Here is a 24765-nt window from a genome sequence, read left to right as displayed (position 1 = left end):
GAATGTATTGAAATTGACATAATACCCAGGTACTGTTTATTTTTTTACTTGCTGAAGTTGAAGAGCCAAACAAGAAACTTCTTTTAATGAAGAGCAGATAAAGACTTAAAAAATCATCTTCCAGTCACTTTAGCCATTTAGCACCAGCACTTTGGTGTAAACACTGCTGACAGCGGCATAAACACTTGTTAGCAGCAGTATGTGAAAATTCTAATGGCGATCTGGACATAAAAGCCATCGTTTGTCAAGATGAAAGGTACAGGGTAGCCTTTACTTTATTGTCTCATGGGTAAGCACAGTAAATTAGCTGGAATAGTCCTTATTGCTTAGCCATAACGTCTCCTCAGATTAAGATCTGTTAAAATGATTAGTATGATGCTAGTGATGTTAAGGCTTCTGGGTCTGTGGATGCAACGGTAAGGAATAATTTCCATCCAGGGCAGGCAGAGGTGTCTAACCTAAATTTTTAATGTTTTACAGAATGGAAGTGAATTTTACCCAAAGGCTTCACAAACTTACTGGCCTTTGCCTGGTTCTGTTGTTAGAACATTAACCTTTAGTTTTATGAGAGAAATTTTACATATCAAGTTTAATTCAGATGAGCAATATTGTCACAATCAAGAGAACTTAATGTTTCCCTGAAGTTCTGTATTGGAAAGTGCATTTGATGGTTCTTGATAGTCTTCCTCCCTCTGTAGTTACCCAAATACTTGTTTGAGCAATGTTTGAATCTTTCATTAATTCATTTGTTCTTTGTGTGACAAAATCGAGAAAACAATATCAGAGGAGACGATAAGGAAGTCATCCAGCGCAGGAGGCAGGAGCTGTAGTGCTTTGAAATGGCAGACTGCTGTGTAATCCCGCTTGCTGCCCAGGCGTTTGACTTTCCAGCCTGCTGGACGCACACGGGATTCAGCATGTGACTGGAGCCCATTCCCGAATGCTCTGCGCTGTGCAGCAAAGCACTTAGGATTGGCAGCAGGAGGAGGAGAAATTCATGGCAGGTTTGGTATGGTTCCACAGGTGCCTTTGTTAAGCTGAGCAGTTACAGCATTCACCTCATGGAGACCTGAAACTGAATTTTTATTAAATAGTAATGGAATAAAATACTAAAATAATTACAGAAGCAGGGATTAGAATTCCTTCCCTTTCCGGTTTCAAACTTAAAATCTGATAGGCAATTAAATAACAGCGACCTGCTTAAGGACTGATTTGAGCCTTGTGTATTTAGAAATGGAGAAATCAGAAATCTTAGGTAGTTCATACTCCTATTACGTAAAATAAAAGAAAGCAAAGAAACATAAATACACTGTACTTAGTTGTACCTAGCTAACAAAAAATGAAAAACATAAAATATCAAGGATGCCATTCTGGATTTGAACATTCAGGCTGAATTACATGTACAGTGGAGTATTCCCTCCCACTAGCTTCAGGCAGCTAATTCAAGAGGCATTTAATTACTCTGTGGATTTACATGTCTCTTACTGTAGATTTTACAGAAAAAGGATGGCTTCTTACATCTTTCCTACCTTACTGAATGAATATGTTGACATACCTGCTGTAAATAATCTCTCCATTGTCCCGGGGCCAGGCAGAACTGATTAGGGAGCTATTACCCCCTCTATTTTTAGCCACTGTAAAGTGAAATGAAAAATAGAAAATAGAGTAAGGAACCAATCTGAAGGAAGTTTGAGGACGTTTTTGAAAATACCTGCGTTTGAGATGAAGAAAGAGCTAGAAGTACATACATATAAAGGGATTTGAATGTTACAGGGGTAACAGACATGGTAAATAAACAAACATGAAATAAAATGAAGGCACTAAACTCTGAAGGCTGCAGTTAGAGGATTGAGATAAACTGAATAGAGAAGGAAGCAATAACGCCTATAAAGCAGCATTGCGGAAGTGGCACGACACCTCTGCATGAACTAAATACGATGCTGAATTGCTAAGAAGGGATGATTACTGATCTCAGGGTAGTTTTTCTTTGTGCAGTGTAATGTGTACACATATACTGTGTGTAAGGGCTACCAGCCATGACACTGAGACTGTTTGCCTTCAAAGAGAAGAGTATTATTGTTTTTAACCTGACTTCACAAGTCAGGAATAATTAGTTTGGGGTTTTTTTCTGTGATTGTCTTACACAGTTGTTATAAACACAGAATAGCAATTACAAAAAAGAGTAAGCAGTCAGTAGGAGTCCATCATCAGTAATTCAGTAACACCATAAATGACAGTTACAGTCCGAAAGATTGTGGAAAGGACAAACTGTTAATATAAATGGGAAAAAGAAACAGCTGGGAACATAATGAAAGCAGAAGTAGTGGAATGGGTAAGATTCAGGACTGCTGTCTTACACCTAAGAAGCATAGCTAGATGGAGATGACAGGATTTAGTAGCAAAACAGGGAGTTACCTTTACAGTGATAATTGCTAAATGTCTAAACATTGAAATACACAAGAAACAGGTAACGGTAGTTATGACTTCAGCATGTTATCTCTATTTAAAACTGGTGTTTAAAAATTTATTTGGGATGACAGGCCAAGCTGAAATTTTCTGCAAGTAAATAAGGCAAAACAGAAAGTATTCAAATGACTATTTTTCTGTAGGTAAGAAGTGTTCAAATTACATTCACGGGGGGCTGTTTTTATGAGGTCATAGTGATGCCCAGGATGAAACTATTAATGCCAGTGAGACGTGAGACTTCACCAGTGTATAATTATCACATAGTTGCACCATGTTTTTTTTTCACAAAAGTATGAGACCAGGTGCTTGGCTAATATAATTAAGCCCCATCAATTCAGAACATTACATAGAGCAGGGAGAACATTGGCAATCAGGGTTTGGTTTTTTTTTGGTTGGTTTTCCATTTTAAGCAAAATTATTCCCTAGAACAATAATAAAAAAAAGTGTTGTTATTAGATGGCCAAAAAAAATAATCATATAACTGCACTTGCTTCACATTTGCTGTGTAGTATGATGCTCAATCTGAGTAACCCGAGATGGAGAAAATACATATTTTGCAGTGAATGTCATCCTCTCTCTGAACTTGAACATTTGATATTCTTTTGATTCTCAAGCAATTTTCTCTGTAGAAGAATTTTTATAAATGCTGTAGTTGTGTTATCTAGCAGAAGTAACTAGTGAGCTCTACCATGGATGGGAAAATTAACTTTCTTTCAGTGCAGTATTTTTTTGTTCTTTTCTTCTTGACTGTGTACACCCCTTTCTACATGTATGGTACAGAAGTGTGGTATCTTATGAAAGTGGCACTGGATGTTTGTGCTTGATGCTCATGGCCGTTTAATTTTGAAACAAGTTTTGAAAGGTTTGAGAGCCAGACTATACGTAAGTAAATACTGTAGTGCCAGGATACTTGTATCTACAGAGACTCAAAAATTCATGTTTCTAGGAAAGGAAAATGAATCCTCTAAAAACTTTTCAAGGTCCTCCACAAGAGGTTAACAACTTCCTTTTTTTCTAAGTTTATTTTCATTAACTACCTAGGAATAATCTGGAGTGGTTAGTAAAGTACCGAAATCTATGTCAACACAAAGGGTTATTTTCAGGACCAGAGACAGGAACTAGAATCAGTTAAGAGCTCAAAAATTATCTTATGAAACGAAACAATATAGAAAAGATTAGAATTTTAGAAAGGCATGAGATCTGGCATACGACAACAAATGATAAAGGACATACAAGAACAGATGAGAAATTAGAAACTTAGAAAAAAATTAGCTTTGTGACAAACATGAATCTAAAAAAGTGTATTTAATTCATATGCTGAATGTGAAAGAACTGCCTTTTCATCCCATCTGTAATCATATTCTGGAACTTCCTGGTAGTCATGCAGCATTTTTACATATGGCTTTCCACATTCATAATGCATTATACATATTTACATCTATGGCATATATATGTGTGTGTGAGTATAGTGTAAGGACTTTGTTAATTGTTCTATGCAACAGATGACGAAGAATGGTACAGTGGAATCTGAAGAAGCTAATACGCTGACACTGGATGACATTTCTGATGATGATATTGATCTAGACAACACTGAAGTAGATGAATACTTCTTTCTACAACCCCTGCCGACAAAAAAGCGAAGGGCATTGCTGCGAGCTTCTGGAGTGAAGAAGATTGATGTGGAAGAAAAACACGAGCTGCGGGCCATCCGCCTGTCCAGAGAGGATTGTGGCTGTGACTGCCGTGTGTTCTGTGATCCAGAAAGTTGCACTTGCAGTCTTGCAGGCATAAAATGTCAGGTAGATGTCTATATTATTGTCATTTAACTATCGAGGGGATGCAGAGGGGTGTATGTGCATGCACACGTGTACTTTTTGCTGTTAAAAGTCATAACTACTAGAAATTAGTTAATTTATTTATTAAACAGTAACACTTAGGGATCTCAAGCCAGTTTTCTAAGGCTCAGATTTAAGAGTATATAGTGGGCAATACAACCAGCCTCCTCAAACACTGTATTTTATGATTGGTTTAGGGTTTGTTGGGGTTTTTTTGTTCTTATACAAATATCCTGCTCCTCGTATTCCTCTCTGGCCTTTATCTAAATAGGCAGATGCAGACAACAGAAGAATCAGTAGCCTGCAGATTTCAGAAGGGATATTACCTTTTATGTTAGAGACAATTCACATACTGTCTAAATGTGAAATCCAGTCCAAACTCAATGAGAAACCATAAATGACACTGTGTGGTACTATCCTTTATTTAACACGCATGATACTTAAAATGCACGTGTGATGAATTTGCATGTAGGCAATAAAAATATCTGCTAATATAGGAGGTAATTTCTCCTCTTCAGAGTGAAAAGGTATTTTGTATTTTACATTTACATAGTTTCCTGTGTGGAGCTGTAAATGTCCCAAAATGCTCCCTAAAAGATGTTTCCACTAATTCTCCTGAGTCGCTGTTATGCAGTTGAGTTAACTTCTTCCTGAATGCATTTTTCATCATCTCTTAAATCCAAGCTAAACTTCCTCTGCTATTTTAAATAATGTATTCTCTTTACTGTCCCTGTTTTCATCTTCGTATGTGGGGGAAGATGTACTAGATGGTGTTACACGGTTCTCTTCTGCATCATATTTGATACTCAGGTATTACAGTGTAGATGAAAATTATAGACCTTAAGCTGTCTAACTGAACTACCAGACATGTGGATTTAGTCACATTTTTAGAAATTTAAGATGGTTTAAGGTTAGATAGAAAAGTTCTACCCACAGTCTGTTGAGCTTGTAATACTGCATCTGCAGTTGGCTGGAATATCTTTTAAATTGTACTTGCGTTTTTATTCCTACTGTGGTCAAGCATCCCCACTGGCAACTTCATAAAGGTTTTTTATATATAGTTCATTTTGTTTCAATAGATTGCTAGTTTCCATGATTTTTACCAAATTTCAGACTTTCTGGTAATGCTTTTGCCTGGATTTGAGCATAACATGAAGTAAAGCTGTAGCAGATCCATATATAGAAAAACTACCTATTTTTTGTTCCATTGTGTAATGCTTTCACCTGTAGAGCTGAAACAGACCTTTCCTGTTCTGCAGCATTGGCGCATGTATGGGTCCCCCACTGTCCCATCAGTAGTGCTAAATCCCAGGGCTATCTGGCTGAGTTACTGTTAGCTTTGACTGTTCTTACGGGTAATTCTCAAGTGAATTCCACTTCACTACTGTATTTTTCTAGGCTGTCTAGGTTCTGTTAGAGCACAGGCTTATGCTACGTATTGTTAATCTGTGTTCTTTTTTTTAAAAGGTGGATCGTATGTCTTTTCCGTGCGGTTGCACTAAAGAAGGGTGTAGCAATACAGCAGGTAGAATTGAATTTAACCCAATCCGTGTACGGACTCACTTTTTGCACACAATAATGAAACTAGAACTGGAGAAAAATAGAGAGCAGCAAGTTCCGACACTAAATGGCTGCCACAGTGAGATAAGTGCACACACCAGTTCTATGAGTCCAGGACCCCATCCGGTTGAATATTCAATTGCAGAAAATTTTGAGATTGAAACTGAACCTCCGGCTGCAGTTATGCATTCTCAGTCAGCCGAGGACTTGGACTGCCCAGGGGAAGAGGAGGAAGAGGAAGATGGGAGTAGCTTTTGTAGTGGAGTAACAGATTCTAGCACACAGAGTTTAGCCCCTAGTGAATCAGATGATGATGAAGAGGAAGAGGAAGACGAGGAGGAAGATGATGAGGAAGAAAAAGCAGATGACTTTGTAGAAAGCATGGGCTCCCATGCTGATATGGTGCCTCTTCCTTCTGTTCTTTGCTACTCTGATGGAACTGCTGTGCATGAAAACCACTCTAAAAATGCCTCATACTATACTAACTCTTCAAATCTGTATTACCAAATAGAGAACCACGTTGCTGGCACTGCTAACCAGATCGGTGAGACTTACTCAGAAAGGGATGCTGTCAAGAACGGTAGTCTTTCTCTGGTGCCTTACAACATGACTTCAGAACAGTTTGTTGGCTACACACGGCAATCAGAGGAAACTTTTAGCAGCCCTCATTACCCTTCTGCAAACCCCTCAGTGATTGTTTGCTGCTCATCTTCTGAAGGTGATAGCAGTGCTCCATGTAACAGTTTATACACTGAGCACAGGCCAAGTCACCCTCAAGTGGAATTTCACTCATACTTGAAAGGTCCTTCTCAAGACGGCTTTGTTACAGCGTTGAATGGCGAAAGTCATGTACAAGAGCACCCTGCTGAGAATTCGCTAAACCTCCCAGAAAAGAGCAGACTGCACGAGGAGTGCATCAAATCACCAGTGGTAGAAACGGTACCTGTTTAATATTAAAATTATTCTAAGACTGACTTCCTGTATTAAAATGCACTCACATTGGATTTCCTAGAATCTTACTTTTTTAAGAGGTAGACAACACTTGGACTATAGTCAATGTTCCAGACACATTTTGTTTTCTCAAGCTACACTGGCAGTGGTATTGCACAAACCAGTTCGTATAAAGATTTAAATAATAATATTCGAACTGTCTTTTGATAAAAATAAAATGTGTAAGTAAAAAACACACCCAACGTATTTCAAAGTAGCCTACCTATCAAAGTATGTGAAACCTGCCAAGCTATCTGAATCAAAGCTTCGTGTTTTTGATTGTCGGGCCTGTGCAAGATTGTTAAAAACAATACTTTGAAATAATCATGTTTAGAGCCCTAATTTTCAACATATCTGAAAAGATGGTAAGTTTAACGTAAAAGTAACTACTGTACAAAAAAAGTTTTAATTGTTCTGTACTGTATGTATTTTATTTATGGTAGTTTAGTACTCATGTTTTGATAAAAATGAACAGCATGTTCATTTGATCAGAAGATCCATGGCTAGTTACAAAGAGCATGTCCACTTTTCATCTGGAGTATCTTGTATTCTTCTTTTTCCCATATTTTTTTTTCCTTTTTTTAAATACCATGTCTGGTAGATTATCTTGAAATGCATTTTTGGATATACTGTTTTCTCTTTTACTGTTCTTGACAAACAGAAGAGTCAGAAAGGGGGCATTTACGTCTTATAGAAAGGTGAACGGTAGACAATCCTCCATTAAAATTAAAATTGGTGGCATTCCAGAACTAGTACCCCTCCCCAAAGAAAAATGATCTTGTATATAATGGCAAAGCAGTAGCTTAAGCTTGCACAGCACCTTTTAGCCCAACAAACATTCAGATACTTATGCACTTTAGTGCCATTTTGCAGTACGGTATTAACTGCGGGAACTGTGAACTATTTTGGAGAAATGCCATAGCTCCAGACTCTGAGGTGTATGCAAGATCTTAAAATTCGTTGTAACAAAACCCGTATGTTTTTCCCAAGCCAGTTTATGAATATGTCGGTAGGTGATTTATGAAAGCAGAGTCTTGCTGATCAAAGTTTAAATGAAGCATGGGAAAAAAATGTGGAAGTGTCTAGATTTCCTAAATATTTAGCAGTTTTAATGAAATAAGAGACTGGCTTTTGTGGACTTCTGATCGTATCTCAAATTTAGTCATTTGGTCTAATTAGGCATCAGCAGATTCAGTGAGGATAAATAGCTTCAGAAATTCTCTCATCTGCAGTTTACAAGCAAAATAGCATGTGCATCCTATGGATATCCATTACCTTGTACTCCATTTGTTTTTAAATGAAATGGGAATTAAAATACCTGCTGTATCTCAACCTTTAATTTTATTAACCAACCTTGCTTTCTTTCAGAAAAGGAGGTATAGGAACCTGCTTTTCTCTACACTGATAATCCTGCAATGCCTTATTTTGATTTCAAAATCTATTTTAACACTCCTGTTCTTCTAATACTGAACTTTTATTTATTATACATCAAGTGGGTTAAAATGTAGACCTGTCTTGTTTGTCAAAATAAGGATCAGCATCTTAGTTTGTATCTGTGTCAAACCTAGATGGTTAACAGTATGCATGTAAACACAGTGTAAATTTTAGCTCTGTAACAGTGACTCTTCTGGTTAGAAGCTCTTTAAAACATCCTGTACAGTACTCCAGTAGATAAACTGCCAGATTTAAAATATGCTTTTTAAAAAAAAATAAGCCAACTTAATTGTTTTTATATGAAATCTGGACAAAGTGATTTCTCATTTTTATGCTAAATTAGCAAAATATTTTTACTCCATGTAGTAGCTGGAAAGGTTTTTTATTTACTTGTTTCCACAAGAAGTCCTACGTGTTTTATATGAACTGCATCAAAAAGTCCTAGTTTTCTAGGGACCGGATTCCACAGTTGCAATGTATTCCATCTCCTGGGAAAATGCAGTCACGCTGGTTATCTGGCTCAGCAGCTCCTTAGCCTCTGTTCCTCTTAGTCCCACAACACTCTAGTCTCTTTCTCTAAAGGCTGAGTAGCCAGGTAAGTGCATGTATTCTCCAGTTCCTTACAGCAAATGCCCATCTTTATTTTTAAAGAGCAACACGTTAGTCCATAAAGTTCTGCATCTAGGAATAATATTATTCTATTCAAGATACTCTGTAGGCAAATGTCACAAGCCTCTGTGTATATAGGCATCTTGCATTAACAGCGGGCTTGAATCTGGCACTCAACACCAGCACCAAAAGCACAGATCCCTTCTACTTGAGCTGGGACAGTAGCTGTGAATCAGTAGCAGCTTTTTAACCTCAGAGTGTGGTGGAGGATCATGCACACTTTACCAGGGTGTTTCTCTCAGGGGAAAGCTAAATGAAATTTTTTGTTTCATTATTCACCCCCTTACTAAGCAATAAGAAATTATTTTCTTGGCCCCTGTGCTTTCACATGAAAAATATCTTTAATAATATTAGCAAGCACAGTGTGATTAACTTTATAAAATACGTCTTAGCTAGCTTTAAAATACTGAGATGATGGTTATTTAGTACTTTCATTGGCACAGGCTTCAGACCCCAGGCCTCCTTAATATTAGCATCTGTATAAACTTCTGAGTACTTAGATGTATATGCTCTGTGCCATTGGGGCACCAGGGATGAGCCAAGGTAGCTAATTCCTGGGAGTCACAAAGTAAAATGTGCAGAATAAAGATTTATGTTGAAAAAATATTCTAAACGACCTGGTGATAATGTAAATAATAATACCTTTCTTTTGATCTGATCTGATGTTTTGTGATCAAGAACTGATCTCGGTATACAAAGTAAACAAATCTCATTTAGTTCTTGCAACAAGTTACAAAGTCAAGTCTGTTTATAACTAATGGAGATTTCCTGGTAGCTCAACTAATAATAATAATAATAATATCAACAAGCCTTCGAACAGAGATAAACTCATACCAAGGGAAAAAGAACACCAGAAACCTCCTTTTTTTTTTTATACAGGCTAAACCTGTTCCCCAAACAATTCCATATCAGCAAATAGCAAAGCTAAGGCCTTTTCTAGCATTTATATGTTTACTGGAGTGAAAAAAAGTCACAGCCCTGACCAAAACAGACAGGCTAATTCTAATGTGAAATCTAAGCTAGAGTAGGCTGTAGAAATCAGGTGAGAGTCAAGATTCCCACCCTTTGAGTAGACATCGATGTTTTGTTTAGAAGAAAAAAAGTACTCTTCATATAATGAAAATCAGACTTAAATTATGGGATGGAAAAATGTTCTAACGTATTTTCTGGGCTAGTATGTAATAATCTATGATGTCTCCCATTTCCCAGTTGGTTAATATTAATGTTGATAACCAGTCCTTTCATTTTGGCTAAGCTTATTTCTTTGTGATAAAAGTATTATGTTACTAAATGACAAGCAGCATTATTTGCTTCTGTATCGACAGTACATCACTTGTGGAAATATTTACTTCATTAATAGCTCTATCAGGTTTATTTCCCAAAATATCTGGCTACTGATAATCACTCTTAAGAAGCCAGGTAATAAATCAGATATTTACGATTACGCTATGTAGTTCAGAAAAATAAGTCATAACACAAGCATTTCCCTCTTTAAAATAAAACAGAATTTTCACACAGATCACTGGAACAGCACCTAAAACTGGATACCTTTTTGCCTACAATGTGAATGTTGTCTCTCTTGGAAAAAAAATGCATTGTTATAAGTTTATATATAAGGCTGTAACTGACTATAGACGTAAAACTAGAACTTTTCTGGCAAAATTGCAGCAATTGCAATTGTTTCTTAAGAGCTATAACTCACGCCTACTGGAACATCCTTTAAAAAATGAAAAGCTGGTCAGTGGAAGTTTCTAAGCTTTCTTTCCCCTTTTCTTTAAAGAATTCTTTGATGAGGTGTATGCCATTTATGTTAGAAAGTGCTAGTTTGTAAAGTTTTACTAATTTTCATTTACTCAAGATCCTGCTAGCGAATCATAATTTGAGTTGACATTTATTTATTTTAAGGCCATTGATTACGCTATCGCAGTAACTATCACTTGCTATAAATACGGTTCAGCCTGCTCACTGATCTGTTAACTGTCAGTTAACAATGCGATCCTGCCTTTTGTCCAAGTTCTGCAGAAACTGCATGTAGTATTCATGGTGTTGTTACTCACTAGGATTGCTAACTGATCCAGATCCAGTTTCTACTCTTTATCTGCGTGTCGTATTTCAGTAAGCGTGCTAACAGACAGATCATGTAGCATTCCCTGCCGCACAGTCGGGAGGTTATCTTCATGAAACACAGCTAGTTTGTTAAAGATTGTGTACATACATTTTTAAGCAAAACAGAACATGTATTATGTTTTTAATATTTCCCAGGCTCTTTGATAAAAATGTGATATACTGGGTAGAGAGTACTGGGCTTAGACAGAGGAGACCTGGGTTCTGTTGGCTTTGCCTTTGTCCTGATGTGTCATTTCCATTCTCTGTGCTCTGGTTTGTAAGGTACTTGGAGATATGGTGATAAAAAAATAATTCTATAGAACAGGCAAAATACAGGGTTTTTTCTGCCTATTTTGGTATCATAACTAAATTTTTGTACTGCAAACTAAGTCACTTTCCCAATAAAGCCCAGTCCAGCTCAGAGGCGAATAGAAATCTTACCACTAACTTGAAACACAGCAAAAGCAAGCTCTTTTTTCCATGGAGGAGATTAACGAGCACAAGTGTAACAATAAATTTCGTGGTGAATATTAGAATAAAAGCTGTGTTGAATTTAAAACACTTACCTGTTGAGTGCTTAACATTTGAGCAGCAAGATTGTAGTTTGCCTGCAACGCTATACTTGGCAGCAACAGGCAGTCTTATTCCCCTGCGTGTTATCTTCTTTTGCCAGCTGAATTCTCTCAGTTGAAACTGCTTCCCGAGGCTGCTCCTGCAGGAAAGCAGATGCCCTTACTCAGAGCTAAAGCAAGAGGCGCCCATGGTACTGTTTTAAAAGGCATTTGCTAAATAAGAAACGCCCATATTATAGCTCATGTGTTGTATAAACTCATGAAAAAAATGTGCCAGTTGTTTAATTTCCTGAAGCAGTTGGGAACAGGGGCAGAAGAGGATGGTATGGGAAATGGTTAAATGTTTAGGGGTGTGAGGCTTTCCCACTGAGGCTAAAGAGTAATTCTGTCATCTACCGTACTATGGTTGCACAACATTTGATGTAAAATACTTAGAAAAACTAGAATTAACTCAGAGAATATATTCTATAGAATTTATTTCTAAAATATTAAATCTGATTACTATTTTTTTAGAATGGTAGAAAGCTACTGTTATTTTCAAAACAGAGTCTAGTTCATTAACATACTCCTTGGTAGGAGAAATCTCAACATTTGCTTTCTCAATGTTCCCAAATTTTTTAAAAGTATTCCTTAATTTTGCTGTTCTCTGTAATCGCTGTCCATGTGCAAATTATTAATTGTCCATTTTCTCCAAGAAGTGTGAAATACAAAGCGTGAACATTGTGAAGTGATTAACAAGTGCTATTTAGTTGTAAAGATGTTTGAGTGAACAAAAGCTTGAGTTCTTTGTAACTGCTTCCTGCTCACTGTCTCTTCCTACTCCTAAATCAGAGGCAGCTTTTGCTTTTACTTTTGTTGCTATTAAATTTTCCAGAGTACTGTTTTCGCTTAAGGAGAAATGTTATAAAATCCTAGAGAACTTTCCGCTACCCTAATGGCTGATACCAGGAATTTTACTTTTTATAAGAACATCCAATTCATGAAACAGATGTTTTGCAGCCTTAGTCCTTTCTTTTTAATTCCTTCCTCCCTTCATCTTAGTGTCTGGAAAGGTCTGTTTTACAGTAAGGCTCTTCATTAAAATCGAGCACAAGGGCAACTCTAGTGTCCTCTCTGCTATTTATCCTTTATTTTGCTAAAAAAATTAATTTCATTTTCCACTTAGTATTAGCATGTAAATAGATCCAAACTGAGGTGAAAAATAGTCCTCTGTTGGCTCTGAATCTGAAAGTCACAAGGTAGCAGTCCCAGTGGGGGTCTGTAGACTCCCCCTTCACACACACACAAACAAACAGGAGGAAACCTACCCCGCAGGCTGCAGAGATGTGGTAGGAGATCCTTGTTGCCTCCTGAAGCATGTAGATCCAGGGGAAGAGTGTCATTCTTGATACAGCACAGCCCAGTACAGGATGGAAATCCAAGACTAGGGAAAGCAGAAAACCATCACTTAGGGGAACAAAAGTTTCCTTCAAACTACTGTTATGATTTCTTCTTCTTCTTTTTTTTCCTAATATAAGTAAACTAAAAAAAAACCTTTTATAAAATAGAAGTGAACTAGATCTTAAAAAGGAAAAGTTAAAATGTATATTGCTCTACTGCTGCATAGGCTTTATGGTGAGCAGGATACCCACTACACAGAATTCCACTGACTGGAGAACCATATTCATGATGCTCTGTATTGCTGCTTCTCAATTGAGAAGATGATAGTCCTTCATCCAAGGCGGCGGGGTGGGGTGGTGGTGGTGGGAGAACAGCAAGAAAACAGGCAAAAGGCAAACCTCATTTATTTATTCAATTATCTTAATTTGGTTCTTAACAATGACACTTGTTTTACTTGGGTATTTTGTGAATGAGTGTCAAATGGAACCGAGCCAAAAGAAGTTTGCCTCATACATATGATCTCTTCAAAATGCATTTTTCCAACAATCCAACAAGACCAGATTAGCTTTTCTCAATGGAAAGGAAAAACGGTGGAAGACACAAATGAACACCACTGTTCTAACACAAGGATCAAGATAATCCTTTGTCTTGAGGCATGAGTGGATATGCCCTGGAGTGAGTGAGGGTAGGACAGAACGGGCAATTTAGAGAAAAAGAAGGATGAAGGCAAGAGATAGATTGACGAGGACAATTTTTTCTTCTGAAGGGCAAAAGAAAGCATTACATATGGAAAGAAATGAAGGAAAAAAGGGAAATTAAGATATCCCCAGAGCAAAGATGGGAAGGTATATGCATGTTCACTACAAGCTTGGCCATGTTAGATCATAATATTTATTCTGTTATTTAATATATTTTAAACCAAACCTGAACTCAGTGCAAACAGGCAATGTCATTTTTCCACACTGGTTGTCTACAGGCAGACATTAAATAAAAGACTTATCCAAAAGCATGGGGTAAAAACAAAGCAAAGCAACACCCTAGAAGCATTGATACCATGTCTTTTCTTTACCTATGGCAACTGCAAAGTCATGTTCAATGTCATTTCAGTTAACTCTGCTCCCAGGTTCTAATCTAACCTGTTCTTCAGATAACAAAACACTAAAAGAAGAAATAGCTGCCCTCTTTATTAGCATTTTAGCTTAGGATTTTCAAATGAGACATGGTACGTTATGGCAGCTACTTTTTTTTTTTAGGTTTCTCTATCTTAAAACTTTTTAAAGATGATCTAAAGAGTGAAATTCTGGGTTGGATTATAGGTGAAGGTCAGCCTTGCTGGGGTACTGGGGGACCACTGTAAAGAACCAGCCATCCGTTTGGGAGTCTCCGACACGTAGATTGAGCATGAGTTTTAAGCTTCTTGAAAAGATTGCATCATTGTGTGCGCTGGCAGCTGGTTCTCTTAAAGCAAAACCAGAAGCAAGCATGCTGTTTTTTCAAACCATTTCACACAGATGCCACCACTTTAGTTCTCACATAACAATGTCCACATAAATAATGCATAACAACTGGGCCCTTTTAATTGACTGATTATAGGCACTTCTACAGAAATATGTCTGAAGTGTAGTTTGTGAAAAGTGTTTGATGTAAAATAAGCGCTAGACATTTAACAGTGCAAAAATAGTCAAAAGCTGTAGATTACAAATCTGTTCCTAAGAGCCTCAGCCTTTAATATTGTCTTAGTAAAGTTGATCTTTTAAGTTAAATTGCATTCTAGTGTAATAATCTTTTACAAATTAAAATAATTAATAAAAATGTATTGGTTAATACCTGTTGACATAAAACATGGCAGTTGGTTATTTTGATTTGTTTCCATCTACAACTAATAGATAGCAATTTTGTAAAAAACAAACAAACCCGACGCTTTATATGTTTTTTGATTGAAGTGTTTTCATTGTTTTAACAAATACAAACCACATAACATTTACACTGTCTAGTCCAGCCCTGTCATTTAGGTGGTTCATCTCTCTGTATATATGTATTTCCCCATAAGAATATAAAATGCTTTTGAAGTCTTTTGTTGGCAAGTGGTAAGTAGCACACCACGGCATGGATTCAGAAGCACTTAAGTTGATGGTCTTTCAGACATGTAATCCATTCAAATGGGACTAGTAAAATTGTGGTGTAATTGCAGCCATTTGTTTAAAATTTGTATATCATGTCTAACTTTGCTAATTTTTGAGAAAAATAATTGCGTTAAGTACTTAACATTTTCCATTACAGATGATCTTGCATACTAAAATTGCGGAGATTTCAACAGTAAAGCAACATATTTAATTTGACTGCTGCTTTTAAAACTGTTTGAAGAAGCAAAGGGAAAGAAAGTTCATCTTAAAATCTGTACATGGAAATAATTTCAAGCTTCACGAACTACACATTTCCTTAATTTCCTTTCTTTTTTTTAAAACAAGTTGTAACATCAAAGATGCCAAAGGGTAATATAAGCTACAATAATATTCAACATAACTTAACTTAGACCTTATGTTATAATAATTTATTCAAATTAACTGTATTATTCTGTATTTATATTTTCAGTATTTATTATGAATGATATGGAATTTGATGTATTTATTGTGGCTTATTACTGCGGTGTATATATTACAAAAAATGAGCATTTTTAAGTCTTAACATTAGTTTTTTGGTTAATTAGTGGCACTTGTATCAGCTGTATTTTTATTATATATTGTACAATATATATTGTCCATTCGTTTGCAATGAAGTAAAACAGGTTTCTACGTTACATCATGGCTGCCAGTGCATTGTGCATCTTATTTCTCCCATGCAGTCACTAGACATTCCTCTAACGGAGCCACAATTTGTACTGCACCTCCTCCCCTAGACCTGCAGAGCTTCTGAAGGTGCTCTGTGAAATTGTAAGCATTTCTGCCGTTCCCGAGAGTCTGGTAGATTATGGAGAAAGAGTTTCAGTTTGGTTTGTGGGGTTTTTGTTTTGTTTTCATTTAATCAGCATATAAATATTTGAGAAATGAACCAAAAGGCCTTGTTAGGTATATCGCTTTGCCCTTTAAATTATTTTCTTTGACCAGTGGAATAAACTACATGATTCATCTGCACCTGTCATGGTGAATTTAATAATTTGGGTTATAAATCAATGAAATAATCATGTTCAACAGCTGTTGGAAAAATTTTGCAACAGCTCTCTCTGGTGGAGAATTTGCTGTAATTCTATACAAAAAATAATTTCAATGGCTACAATGGCATATAAAGCATACTGTTAAACCTCAGGACAACTGCTTAATTGTTTTGAAAACTACTGATCAACATTGCTGCATTATGAAAGTAATTAACAATCGTGGATCTCTGCTATCTTATTTTGATTGTTATTGAAAATGAGCTGTAAATTTTTAAAAGGTAAGTTGTCCTTAAGTGTGCATTAATGACAGGTTACATATGGCTAAATTATTTGTATTTACAAAAACTGATAAAGAACAGATGTTGTTCTCTAGATTTATATATATATATATAAAAGTTCTCACAGGATTTAAGGTAGCATTTGTTTTTAATTTGTTAGGAATTACTCAGAATAGAATAGACTAACATCTGCTATCAAACTGCTTTTTGCACTGCCATGAACTGCAGTTAACGGTGCTGCTCCAGGGCTTGCGATGCCATACTGACACAAAATTTTTTTCAAAAGACCTTTCAACACTGGTGTTTTAATTCAAGACAATGGAACCTTAGCATTCAGTCTTCTTACTTCTGAACTGGTATCCTATTAAGAGTACTCATGTTAATTCCGTGTTCACGCTGGTGTAAATCAGCAGTTATTCCCGAGGCTGGTGGAACAAAATCCTCAGGTGCAGTGAGCTGGTGAAGTCCCACTGCAGTTAATGGTGTCAGAACCAGGTAGAGCCATGAATGACCAGTGGGGCCTTCTGTTCATGGGCGGGAGCTGCAAAGAGCCACAGGCCCTGAAGTACTGGAACATTTAGGACCTGCTTTGTCCTGCTAGGAGTAAGGCTGAGCTGTCCTTACCTGAAATCAAGCCTTCTTCAGCACTTGTCATTATTTTCCTGAAGATGTAAGAGAGCATGATGAGACAGAGGTTAACACTGATGCTTCTCTGGTAACCATCAGCAGGTTACCAGCATCTGATTGATGCATGAAATATGTAACAGCATTTATTTCCCCTGCTGCCCACCCGTCCATTCCCCCCCACACCCCTGGGGAGAAGAGAAGAGCCTAATACCATTGCTGAAAGTGCTTTAAATTAAAAAAGGACAGTAAAAAGCCAGAGAACCCCCTGTAACAAAGTCTGATTTTCAGCATGCCACTTATGTGACTGTTAATGACATCTAAAAGAGCTGTAGATAATGTGAGGCACTTGAAGATGTTTTAGTTGGTTTTTAGAGATGTAATCCAGCATTTTAAAAAAATAATCTTCAATTTGATTTATTAGCTTAGAGGAGCCTAAAAGCTTACAATTTATGTTTCAGCGTGTACTATGACTGCGATATCTGCAGGACAAATGAAGATACCTGCTGAAGGAACAAAGCTAAATATTTTCAACAGACATTTCAGCAGAAATTTCCTGCTAATGAGAGAGAAAGGAGTTCTGGGAGGAGGGTGACATGACAGAGTGAAGCGTTGCCCAAGGGAATATTCAAGTAATTTAAAGCTGGTGAAGGTATGGAGATACGGAACCCTAGGCTACTTTCACTATAAATGAATTATTTCTTTACTATGTCATTACTAAAGACTGTTTTGGATTATGCAACAAATACTTCTTAGTTTCTGATACTAATATGGGATTTAGCTTGCTTGCATGAACTTTTGTTTGTATTGCTTAATTTTATATGCCCAGCACAAAATGCACTATGTAGTGCAGACTGCAGAAACCATTTTTATTTCCACATCTGGGTTTAACTGGTTTGAGTGCTACAAGCTGTAGATAATGGCAGACCAGATTTTGTGGAAGAGATCTCCCACTTAACTGGAAATCACCATGCAAAAAGCATTTTTAGTTCTGTTTCTTCTAGCATTCCCCTTGGGCTTTTGACTGCAGTCCCAAGCAAGTATTTGAAAAGCACACTGGAACGGCACATTACCTCTGCCTCTTCCCTTTCATGTCAACGGCACAGACTGCCCCTCATCTCACTTGGCCTTTACGTGGCTCCCTTCCTCCCCAGACCCCATCTTTCTTAGACCAACTTGCTGCCAACAGGCTCTGCTCGTGGCAAAACTGAAGCAGAAGCCCAGCTTCTAGGCAGGCCCAGCCAGCCCACAGAAACCAATTTTTGTTCCACAGCCAGCAAAAACATTGCAAGTCTACACTTTAACCACAGGCCTTGAATAAGACGGCCTTCAGCTTTTAATTTCCAGTTACCTAGACGGAGGTAATAGCCATGATTTGTCCTAGGCTCAATAGCTTTCTTTCCCTTATTTCTTTTTCCTCGTTACATGTTCCAGTCCATTTTGAAAAAATATACACAGGAGCTCTTGGATTATCAGTCAGGCAAATAATACTCAGTGAATGTTTCCTAGTCCTAGAGTAGCATAGTTCAACATTTTGGGTAAGTGCGCTGTGTCACCATAAACTGTTGTCCCCTGTTAAAAATCTTACTATCTCACAGAAATCATTTCATAACAAAGCAAAGATTAATACTAAAGCAAAGATTTTTTAATTTAAATGCAAGGTGATCTGCGTGGACAAATGGTATCTCACTGAGTGGTCTTTAGAATCAATTATACCAACAAATGACAAAACCTTGTATAAATCATCTTCCTTGGCAACAGAGACTGCAGCTAGCAGCCTGTCAACTGACCAGTTAATAGTCAGAAAGGCATGTGATGATTTCTGTGATAGCACATCCACTGTCAACCACTTACCTTTTTCCAGACAGCACCACATGTTTGAAGTACAGAGAGTTCAGGCAAGTGGAGAAGAAAGCATCTAGAATTCTCAGACATATATAATCTAGGAGGCACTGAGGCATTCCAAAAGAATCACTAAATCAGTGAAAATTTGGTGAAAGTCATCGTTAAGAAACCTCAGCAGCACTTCATGATTCTAACCCTGGACCTCTTCCTTAAAGTGCCCACATGCATTTCCTTTGTGAATGCCATTTCTGACAATATCCTTCCCACCACAGGTTCCAAGTTCCTTGCTAATTCACTTTCCAAACTTCTCCTCAAACACCCGCTGTCCTTCACTTCCACTGATGTCCCACGTGCACCGGCAGAGGAACCTGTCTCCCACTTTACTTGCTTCTCCTCCCACATACCTTCTTTCCCCCTAGCATTTCTCATACTCCACTCAGTCCTTGACTTAACCACCCAGCTTTCTGCCTTTGTCACTGCTTTCCAATGTTATGTTCCTGTCCTTCAGGCTTCATCATTTTTTTCCTTCCATAAGACCGGCAGGCAGCCTCCTTTTCTTGAGATTTGAATGTGCCAGAAAATTATTTTCTCTTCCTTTTACACAAGTTAACATCTGCTAGGTGCAACCTACTCTTCTTCTGCAGCTATCCTCACAAGCAATTTGTACACGGCATAGACTGTTTATATTCCCTTATGCAAGTTACTATGTTATTTTCGCTTTAGTCATTTACTAGTTTGAAACATTTCTCCATCTCCTACACATTCCCCAGGACTTGCTGCTATTTGCAGTGGTTTCTGGCCTCAGTCATTATGACTGAACCTGGATGGAAATCTGACTACATACCATATAGCTGTAGGACTGCTGAGCTTCACAAACCACAAATCCATCTGTGTTGATCATCCTTTCTGCAACTGCATTGCCAAGACATTACCCACCGTACTACTGGTTGACACTGGACTGTAACACATTGTCTAGTACTCCCATTTCAGACTGCTTGAGACTTCCACCTTCCTGCCTCTTTTAAGCCAAAAAAAGTGAAGGGAAACAAAATATGTCATAAAGGAAGACTGGGGAGGACAACCCCCCAAGCTCCCACTTTGGGACATGAGTTTTCTTTCACTTAACTTCTGTCCTCCCTTTACACATCTTTCCTGGACAAATACTGTTATCCTTTCAGTCACCCAATCCTTCATACTACTGCAGGTGTTCCCTTACACCAGGCACTGCCGCATGCATTTCTCCTTCATGAACCCAAGCATCAGATACTCCTTCCTGGAAGTTCAACATCTAACAACTTCATCCACAATATTTAAGACATTACTGGCAAGACAGGATTTACTTCAACTGCCTTTAGAGTCTAGTAATATTAGATATCAAATTATAACTTAGTACATAAAGTATTCCATTCTGTAGGCTTGAAAAGAATAAAATGACAGTGTGAAAATGTTTAGCCTTACTGACAGATAGCTAGAGTTGGACAAGAGTAATGACAAAGAATAACGATTTGTTAAAACTAAAGTATTTTTACAGAAATTTTACTGGCTTCAGAGAACATTCAGTGAAACATCAGTAGAAAGAACCAGTATTTCTTGCTAATTCACCAGGTATACTTACTAGAGAACTGAGATTTTTAAGATGTGCAGAGCAATCCCATTAACTGTGCTAACTAGGGACAGAGGTCTCGGTACCTGTCACCACTTCAGTGGGTGGTCTCAAAAGGATCCACACCCCCTCCAAATGCAAAAATCAGGTCAAGGAATCCTGGGGAACCAAAAACAGAGCAGACACCTGATTGACTCAGTTAAGCAAAACAATTGTTTCAAAAATAAAAATGGGCATTTCCAACAAATTTTATGAAAGACATTCAGGAAAACAACATCACAGGAAAGTAAATTCTAACAAGCCAAAAAAGCTCAGTGTCACATATGTATTAACTTATGGCTGTTGAGTCCCCCACACCCTGTCTCTCTTACCTTCCATAGGGTCCTATTTTTGCGGAAAAAAAAATAATCACTTAAGCCTTTGACATTATGCTACTGCATACATCCAGTGGCACCAACATTCAGGCTGACTTCCTAAACAGAGTTAAGGACAAAACAGATACTGAGAATCTAGAAGTCAGGTTATCTTTGCATTTAAACCGGCACAAGCAAGCATGAAAACCAGCCTGGTTATAGCAGTGGCTTCCTTTCACCCTGAATAGGCGGATGGTTACGATTGCTCACGGTAAAGGGATCATGGCAGAGACAGTGATGTCCACTTAAAAGCTGGGAGGTTAAAGGGCTATCAGGAGGTAGAAAAACCTAGTGGGACAGTCACATTCAAAAGAAGAACTACTTCATTCTCATCCCTCTCTAGATACTTTGGAGCAGTCTAACAGTAGCAACATACTACTAGCAGTAGTTTGTATTGCTGCTTTGGGGTTGTGCTGAGTCAACTTACTATGGTCCAGAATTCAGCTGTTCAATGAAAGGAGACAGTTCTTCGATCACCCTGTTCCTTTGGTCTGGTAACTGGTTCTACCTGAAAGACTGAGAAGATGCTTTTGAAACCCACCAAATTACAATGAATTTCATATTCGCAAGATGATCTCTAACCTGCCTTAACCAAGTAGGCCACATCATAGTACTTCAGCCATCAGTTGGTATCTTCCACAATTAGTCTTATCTTAGGACAAGCCAGTCCAATTGAAATGAGAATAAAACTTCACATACAATATCTAGGAACATACTATTTTAGGGTAGCATATTTGTTTTGAGGTCATTATCCCTAGGAAATTATCCGCTTTTAGCAAAAAGGTTTCCTTATGCTTTGTGCACTCTAGCACAATGCAGCATGAGAAACACACCAGGGGAAAGCAGAGGAATTTTTAAAAAGCCGTAACAACTAGCCACTTCAGTGTGCATCGTTTAAATATAATATAATGAAGTATTATAATCATTATTAAATGAAGTGTGTAAAAAGTAGATCAAATATGTATCTAAAAAGGGAAGCCAGGATATACAGCTTTTGTGATACAGTGACAAAATCTGATTTTTCACGTCAGCCATCTTCTAATTCAGTTGCAGACAGAAACAATACCAAATGAGAATAAAGTTATTTCATATTAAAACAAAAAACACTCCAAACAATTTGAAGTTTCAATTCCAGTTGATGCCCCTTCAAAAATTGTTTTTGGTATTGCATTGAGCTGTAACCCAGACAGGATAAAAGTAACAATCTGACATACAAGCCATAGATTAGAGTGAGAAAAGAAGAAACTAAATTACAAACAGAAAAAAGCCCAACCTATAAAAATTAAAATATGTGAACAGGGGTACTATTTGAAATGTCTATCTCTGAGATTATATTTTTTGTAGGGTTGCTTTAAATGCCACTTCAGCATCATAAGCATTATTAGTTAAACAATTCTTATTCCTTACCTACAAGCTTTTATATTCCTGGAACTCCTCTGTCCTATGTAACAGATGCACTACCTCTCAGAAAATACAACACTTGAATTTTTCATTTTGCACAAAGAGCTGCGTTGTTATTTCCTAGCATTTCAGTGTGTAAATATAATGCTGAACTGATTGTAAACAACTTTTATATGTGATTTCCCCTCATAAAACTGATCAACCAGAACCTCCATCGTGTAAAACTATTTCATGAGGAAGAGGGTTGGGCAGAAACCTGATGTTCACTTTTTTTATGGGATTTTACTTCTGTTCGCAGAGCCTGGAAACACCGGTGTGTAATTCTAGTCTCTGTATGGAGTGCTGTTCAGTTTTAAAGCATTCTGTCTATTTCTCACAAAAACCTAAGGGCACCCAGTCTATATAGTGGTATTTCCAATACGGCTCTTTCCCCATCCACCTAGCTCCTTCCTATGCTGATTTTCTCCTTTTCTGGTTTCCAACCCTTTGATAACTCTTTACTTTTGAAAGCTTTTATCTTCATTTAAAAAATTCTAACCTTGTATTAGTTTCTCCCTCAGACTGAGGAGATAACTGAACAAGACATGCAAAAGTTATTATTGCTACCCCTTATAAAATATAAAGTCAACCTAACGTTTACATTATAAAAGACAGAATCAGATACTGTAGTTTTAACTTTAAAAATAGACTTCTAAGAAACTTTCAAAGAGGGCAACCTGAAGTGAAGAGTTAATATTTATAATGCAGCAAAGCTTTTAAATAAAACTCTATAATTATTTTTTAACATCATAATATTAAACTACTACTTGAAATATTAATTGTGCTATTGACACAAGTGCAGTTTTGGACAGAATGTTTTAGCAATGAAATCCCTACTTGAAGAATTCAGGAGATACATTAAAATACAGAAAAGATTACATGTCCCTTCCTTGTAATGCGTTATAGAAAGTACAACCTAAAGGAGATCCATGCACATGCAGTTCAAAGGACTGGCTATAGTTCTGACAACTCAGCCACTGAAATGAAGCTCCCTACGTCTCAATATAATGATTATAATCTTATTCAGATGCATAAGATTATATAAAGCTAATTCCCAAACCGTGGCAGATTATTCTTTAAAAGGAAGTAGTGTCCACAAGTTCTTTCAGTTTCATGCACTTCTCAGAGTAATTCAACATATTTAAACAAATGTATACAGCAAAATATAAAGTACAGAAAACTCAGTACTGCATTGTAGAATGTACTATAATTACTCAAGGGAATAATGCTGGAGGAATAAGTTATGCCAAGGGGAAGATCTGCTTTGGCCTTCTAAGAAAAAACCCTGTGAAACACTTTACCTTTCCAGAAAGACTGAAGACTGATACTAGAAAAGCACAGAGAAGATGCACAATAACTAATGCTTTAACTACTTGCAGTTTTTCTTACTGCTGCATTGTTATTACTTTTGAAAAAGTAGGTTTTAGATAGCTATATAATACATACACATATATATGCATCTTTAGAAAGGCAATACTCAACGGAGACACAGAAATTAATTACAAATCTTTGAACAGAATAAAACAAAAAAGTCACTTGATGTCTTTCTCTGTTTATAGATCCACTTCCCTCTTTTCTGGCAGGTAATAGGGAGTCCAAGTAAGACTGAATTGTTGTAGTACTAAGTACTGCAAAGATACAGAGTAGAATGTCACTCAGTTTAAAAAACACATAGTAAATACATATAAAAAAAAGAGTGTTTGCAATAGTAGGAATAGTTAAAACAAAAAAATATGTTGAAGATCCCTACCTTCAAGTGTAACAGCACACGTAGAAACACACAATCATTTAGGTTGGAAAAGACCTTTGAGATCAAGACCAACCATTGTTAACCCAGGACTGCTAAGTCTGTCGCAAAGCCATGCCTCTAAGCACCACAACGCTTCTAGGGATGGTCATTCCACCACCTGTCTGGACAGCCTGTTCCAATGGTTGACCACCCTTTCAGTGAAGAAATCTTTTCTAATATCCAATCTAAAACTCCCCTGGTGCAACTTGAGGCTGTTTCCGCATTCTGTTGCTTGTTACTTCGGAGAAGAGACTGACCCTCACCTGTTTGCAGCCTCCTTTCAGGCAGTTGTAGAGAGTGATAAGGTGTCCCCCTTGAGCCACCTCCTCTCCAGGCTAAACAGCCCCAGTTCCCTCAGCTGCCTCTCATAAGACCTGTGCTCCAGCCCCTTCACCAGCTTCGCTGCCCTTCTCTGGACACGCTCCAGCACCTCCATGTCCCTCTTGAAGTCATGACCCAATAGTGAACACAGGTTTAGAGGTGCAACCCCATCAGTACTGAGCACTGGGGGACAGTCACTGCCCTTGTCCTGCTGGCCACACTGTTTTGGATACAAGCCAGGATGCTGTTGGCATTCTTGGCCACCTGGGCACACTGCTGGCTCGTGTTC

General features: G+C 37.5%; 1 protein-coding gene and 1 long non-coding RNA gene across 4 annotated transcripts in view; one reads left to right on the top strand and one right to left on the bottom strand.

Annotated features, from left to right (window-relative positions):
- Positions 1-15809, top strand: part of CSRNP3 (cysteine and serine rich nuclear protein 3) — a 111825-nt gene extending 96016 nt beyond the window's left edge. For 2 of the 3 annotated variants that reach the window (XM_055717785.1, XM_027810767.2), the window contains 3 exons: positions 3969-4265; positions 5769-6800; positions 15293-15809. In XM_055717785.1, the coding sequence (XP_055573760.1) occupies positions 3969-4265; positions 5769-6800; positions 15293-15346 (1383 nt within the window). In that variant the 3' untranslated portion in view covers positions 15347-15809. Of the gene's footprint in view, positions 1-3968; positions 4266-5768; positions 7217-15292 lie in introns of all 3 variants that reach the window. The other variant, XM_055717786.1, reaches the window with a different exon arrangement.
- LOC114016861 (uncharacterized) lies at positions 571-15297 on the bottom strand. Its single transcript, XR_003561594.2, has 3 exons — positions 11627-15297; positions 1556-1634; positions 571-1075 (listed from the first exon to the last, which is right to left on the bottom strand). It is a non-coding gene; the product is annotated as an uncharacterized LOC114016861 (long non-coding RNA).
- Positions 15810-24765: the final 8956 nt, after the last annotated feature.

The sequence above is a fragment of the Falco cherrug genome, chromosome 8 (assembly GCF_023634085.1).
Source record: "Falco cherrug isolate bFalChe1 chromosome 8, bFalChe1.pri, whole genome shotgun sequence".
Taxonomy (NCBI): domain Eukaryota; kingdom Metazoa; phylum Chordata; class Aves; order Falconiformes; family Falconidae; genus Falco; species Falco cherrug.
The sequence above is the reverse complement of the archived record's forward strand: the minus strand, read 5'-3'. Positions and strand labels throughout refer to the sequence as shown.